General features: G+C 49.0%; 1 protein-coding gene across 1 annotated transcript in view; it reads left to right on the top strand.

The window, feature by feature from the left end:
• Positions 1–5,164, top strand: part of LOC107090542 — a 32,165-nt gene that overhangs the window by 20,475 nt on the left and 6,526 nt on the right. The window contains exons 10-15 of the mRNA XM_015383970.1: positions 16–129; positions 352–593; positions 673–734; positions 799–1,033; positions 1,188–3,535; positions 3,607–3,826. Of these exons, the coding sequence (XP_015239456.1) occupies positions 16–129; positions 352–593; positions 673–734; positions 799–1,033; positions 1,188–3,535; positions 3,607–3,826 (3,221 nt within the window). The remainder of the gene's footprint in view (positions 1–15; positions 130–351; positions 594–672; positions 735–798; positions 1,034–1,187; positions 3,536–3,606; positions 3,827–5,164) is intronic.

The raw sequence follows: 5,164 nt of genomic DNA, 5'->3' as shown, positions 1-5,164 counted from the left end.
CTGTGGGACCCTAAGGGACTCTGGGAGGCCATTCCAGAGTTGTGGAGAGCTTGACTCTTGGCTGGTGCAGTCGGTGGGTGGAGGTGGTGGAGCGGAGGGTTCTGGAGGCGGTGTGAGGAGTTCCTTGAGGTAAGCCGGGGCAGTTCCATGTATGCACTGGTGAGTGAGGAAGCAAAGTTTGTAATGTAAGGTAGGACTGACTAACCAGCTAACTAGTTGCTTTCCTGTCTGCACGTCCAGACATGCTGATTGATGCACGTCCAGCTTTCTCCTAACTTTAATTCCACATGAAGCATTTTGTCTTCCTAAGTTCTGATTGGTTGGATGCTTTGTGTCCTCGCCTCCCCTCAGAGGTCTGGTGGTCCAGGTGCACTATGCTGTTATTTTGGAGGTGGAACTGGACAGTGACGGGATCTCAAGCGACACGCGAGACTTCATCACGCTGCAGAACAACCTGGTGGAGAGGAACTATGTGGGAGCTGCGGAGCAGCCCACCGTCATCTACACCATCACAGATTTCCGTAACTTCATCACAGAGGCGCTGCACAAAGACAACTTCCTAACCAACAGCAGCTTGGACTTCCTGGGAAATGGTGCTGTGGCTCTTTGGTCAATATTTCACAGCTTTGTCTTTGCTTCTTTCCTCAATGCGAAATGATTGTGTCTCTGAAGCAGGGAACGTGGCGCCGGCTGAGAAACCTACCAGCAAACCAGCGGATTCCTATGAGAACATGGTGAGTAGAACATATTGAACTATGGTGACGATGAACTCAGGTTACAGAAGCTGAATCTTTTCAGGATAACATCCTGGCTGCAGAGAAGCCTCCCGATGCTCCCACCCATGAGGCAGAGTCCAGTGAAGTTTTCCTGAAAAAGGAAGACTTCTTGTTGGATGCCTTGGACCAGTGGAAAGGTCCACAGCCTGCGCTGCTCAGTGAAAATGACGTCTTCTTATTGGATGAAAGCACCACCCCTCTACAGACCGCCGGAGTCCAGGAGAAGACAGTCCACCTGGAGCCAGTGACTAAATTCAGTGAGTCTGTAGAAGGTGGGAACAGCATGTCTAGATCTATAGATCTAGAAAAGGGGCAGAGCCGCCATGTTTTGCGTAGATCAAATTCAGGTCTTTACAGCTCATAGAGGCCTGAATATGAAGTTGATGGATTCCATGTTTGTCTGCTTTACAGATACTGGAAACATTGAAGATGAAGGATTCCTCCTCACCACCACCCCCCACGCTGCAGATGACCAGCAGCTGGAAGACCAGACGGTTGCTCCAGAAGGTCCCCCTGCAGTCAGCAGGCCACCTTTAGCTGAATCGCCCACATTGGATCACGGCTCTGGGTCTGGATTCTCAGGAGACGCTCAGGATTCTTACCTCTGGGCTTTGGAGGCTTCATCAGCGTCCGATGTCACTTATGAAAGAAGTCATGAAGTTTTACCGCCACCAGACTTGGAACTGGATCCAGACGATGACTTACCTGCTGTGGAACCAGCAAACACGGAAGCTGCTGATTTGTTTCTAACGCATGAAACTGCTGTTTTAGCGTCGACCACCTCTGAAGAATCTGCTTTGAATAAACCCACAGAGAAACCTTCTCTGAAGGAAGCTGTGGTGACGCAGGGCTGGACCACAGCTCCGGTTCCTTTAGCCTTAACTCAGGAAACCATGACAGCAGAGCTTTCTGGGCAAACAGTGGAAGCATCTGGTCTCCATGGGGATTCCTCTCTGCTGGAGCCACAGACCTTCTCAGTAATCATCACTGCTTCTCCTGAACCTGCAGGTTCTACCATCCAGCATCCACAGTCCACTGCAAAGGTGGAGCAAACCCACAGAGAGTCAGAGACTTTGGTGGATTTTATGGTTGACCTGGAACAAACCCAGGTCACTCCAGACATGAAGACTGAAGGTGATTTAGCAGAGAGCCAAACTGCAGCTGCACCGTCTGTTGAAGAGCAAGTAGTAGCAGTCAGGGAAGTCACTCCTAAACCAGCAGAGCTGGAAGTCCTGGTTGAAGCATCGGACCCAAAGGGGATGGAGATTTTAGGTGAGCAGAGTTTAGACTCTGCTCACCTAAAACCTGAAGTCCCTTCAACCCAAACCCTAGACCAGGACCTGGTTGTGGATGAAGTCATCGTCGTCACAGCAACCTCAGCAACCCTAATCCCAAGTTCAGCTGCAGCCTCAAAGCCCAGCAGCGTAATCTCACCTGAGAGGGAGTCTCCTTTCACTCGAGTGTCTGATTCAGTACCAGAAGATGAAGATCTGTTTCCCCACCAGCTTCCAAACCAGGAGGAGGTCACTGAAGAGTCAACATTAGTGGGTGTGCTTATTAAAACAACAGCTGCAGCTGATTCTGGGGGGGGGCCTTCATCTCCAGACCTACACCCGGGAACAACCCTAGAAGACGTTCTGGCTGCTAAAGCAGAACCTACCTGGGAGGAAGCAGAGAAAACTGAACCTATTGGAGAATTAGTAAAACCTTTGGATCAGGAAATAGAATCTTCTGGAGGGTTACAAGCTGAAACAGAACCTCTGACAGACAAAGCTGGACCTCTGGAGGAGGCTCACGCTCTAGAAGTTCACATCAAACCGAATGAATCCAAGAAAGAATCCTCAGAAATGAAAACTGAAACATTGAGAGAAAAAGCTGAAACTTCTAATGGAGAAAAACGACCTCAGGAGGATCTAGACTCTTTAAGACGGAGAGAAAACCATGAAGATGAATCTAACCAAAGAGACGTTGAAGAGACGCCTTCGTCTGTGGAAGAGTCTACTCCAGGAACGGAAGGAGACACCTCTGGACCTAAAGAGGTGACGCTGGGAGCTGAGGTCAAACCCTCACCAGGAACCATGGAAGGATTTGGGAGCGAAGAAGAAGAATCTTTAGGAGAACTTGGTCCTCCAGAAGTAAAAATATTGCCTTCAGAAATAGAATTGGGACATTTTGGAGAAACAACTTCAGGAAGAAACACAGAACCTTCCAGAGGAGATGTTGGACCTTCTGGAGGAGAAGTAGAGCCTGCGGAACAAGGAGATGCAGCTCAGAAGGGGGAGAAAGTGGAGGAATCTTCACATAGAGGAACTGATCCTCCAGTAGGGCTGGAAGAACCATCTGAGGGAAAACCAGAACTTTCTAGGGAGACGGAACCTTCTGGAGAAGCAACATCTTTACAGGAGGAAGAGGAATATTCTCGAGAGGCAGTAGAACCTTCCAGAGAAGAAGTAGGCGCCGTCCTTCCATCTCAGCCCAAAATCAATGAGACTTCTTCTATGGTGGACCTCCAGCCTTTCCAACACCTGCCCAGCATTGATGTCAGCATCGATGTGTTCCAGTACGGCACTGGGGAGGCGGATGGGGAAAGCAGTGGCTTCTCCAGTGAAGCTCATGGCTCAGACCTTCTACCTGCCAGACCCGGCAGAGCTCTGACAGTCTTCTTCAGCCTGAGGGTGACCAACATGGCCTTCTCCATGGACCTCTTCAACAAAAGCTCATCTGAGTATAAAACTCTAGAGCAACGGTTCCTTCAACTGGTGAGAAGTTAGAGAAGAAGTTTCCAGTGAACATTTTCATTTAATAACTTGTTGTTTTCTTCACCAAACAGCTTGTTCCATACCTCCAGTCCAATCTGAACAACTTCCAAAACCTGGAGATCCTCAACTTCAGAAACGGCAGCATTGTGGTAAACAGCAGGATGCGTTTTGGTAAACCAGTTCCCCAAGAGGTGACCAACATCATCTACCTGATCCTGGAGGACTTTGCTAACACAGCCTACCACACCATGAACCTGGCCATCGACAAGTACTCCCTGGATGTTGAATCCGGTAGGACCGGGTTTCCCTAGTTCTGTGGACTAGAGTTCAGTGTTTGGTTACGGATCGTCCAGCGGCGGCTTTACTGTCGGTCTTTGATCGGTCGGTTTGTTCTGTAGGAACTTTAATCATTTGGTTCTTTGGCTTCAGTCTGTCTAATGTGAGCAGCAGCAGCAGGCGGGCATTCAGGTTTTCCATTCTGTTTGTGCAGCGCCTCAGGCGCCCTTTCACCTCTTTGGATCTGAACTAATACCTTTGATAATCTGTCTGGGAGGAACGTGAGCCGCTGCAGGGCAACTGACTCACTGCAAAGGTCCACATCATGTTTGTTTGTCTCCATCTGCCTGAACCCAAGCTGTTGTCCTCTGTGAGGCTTCAGAGGATCACTAGAGTCGTATCACGCTTCCTTTTGTTTATTGGTTCATTGGTTTTAGGGACACTGAGCCGTTTGGGAGGAAGTGTGATTTTAAACTAGGAGAAGTTGTGTTGAATCATAAAGAAAAAGCTCTATAGAGCTTTAATCCCGTCAGAAGCTTAGCTGGACACCATAAAGGTTCCCCGTTAAACACTGAGAGGAGAACTACAGCAGGCCTGAGCAACTGCAGTTAGTTCCTGAGACCACCGGCAGGTTCCTAGCTGGATAACCACACACTGGCTGGGTTTACTGTACTGCTCCCGGTGGCGGAAAACTGGTACAGCTGACAGTCTCACCTGCAGGTGAAGCAGGAGGATCTGGGCATGAAAGTAAAATGTTTTTACCTGTTGGACTAAGACATATTTATGCAGAGCGACCGCGCCTTAATCTGTCTGAGCCACTTTCAGGAGCTCCTGACTTATCAACCTAATCTACAGCAGTGACTCACTGGGGTCTGAACTCCTCATAATCACTTTACATCTGCGCTGCTCTCTGTCTGCACACGGCTTCCATTGCACAAGCACGTGTTGGAGCTGCATGGTGACAGAGGCTGCCGGCTGCTCTGGGCAGATCATAGAGCCCCATATCCTGCTGACCACATCAACCATCAGGTCCAACAGGTTTAATAGACTCATCCAGAGGCCTGGAACCAGAACCGTCAATCAGAATTAGCTTTTCCTCGCTAAGTCAAGGAGGCGAGAAGCTCCGAGTCATGGTCCTGGTGACCAGAGGGCCTGATCTACAGGAAGTGGGCAATAAGTGGGCGTGATCTACAGTGATCTAATGTTAGTCACACAAACTGGTTTGGTTGCGTCCATTAATGAGCAGATTGTCTGTCTGACAGCGGTGATAAACAAAAGATAAGGTTGAAAGCCCTGAAGGGGGGGGAAATGAAACTGATTATTTATAAAATAAAGATAAAGAATGTTTTTTTT

The sequence above is a fragment of the Cyprinodon variegatus genome, unplaced genomic scaffold (genome assembly GCF_000732505.1).
Source record: "Cyprinodon variegatus isolate N-32 unplaced genomic scaffold, C_variegatus-1.0 Scaffold299, whole genome shotgun sequence".
NCBI lineage: Eukaryota > Metazoa > Chordata > Actinopteri > Cyprinodontiformes > Cyprinodontidae > Cyprinodon > Cyprinodon variegatus.
The sequence above is the reverse complement of the archived record's forward strand: the minus strand, read 5'-3'. Positions and strand labels throughout refer to the sequence as shown.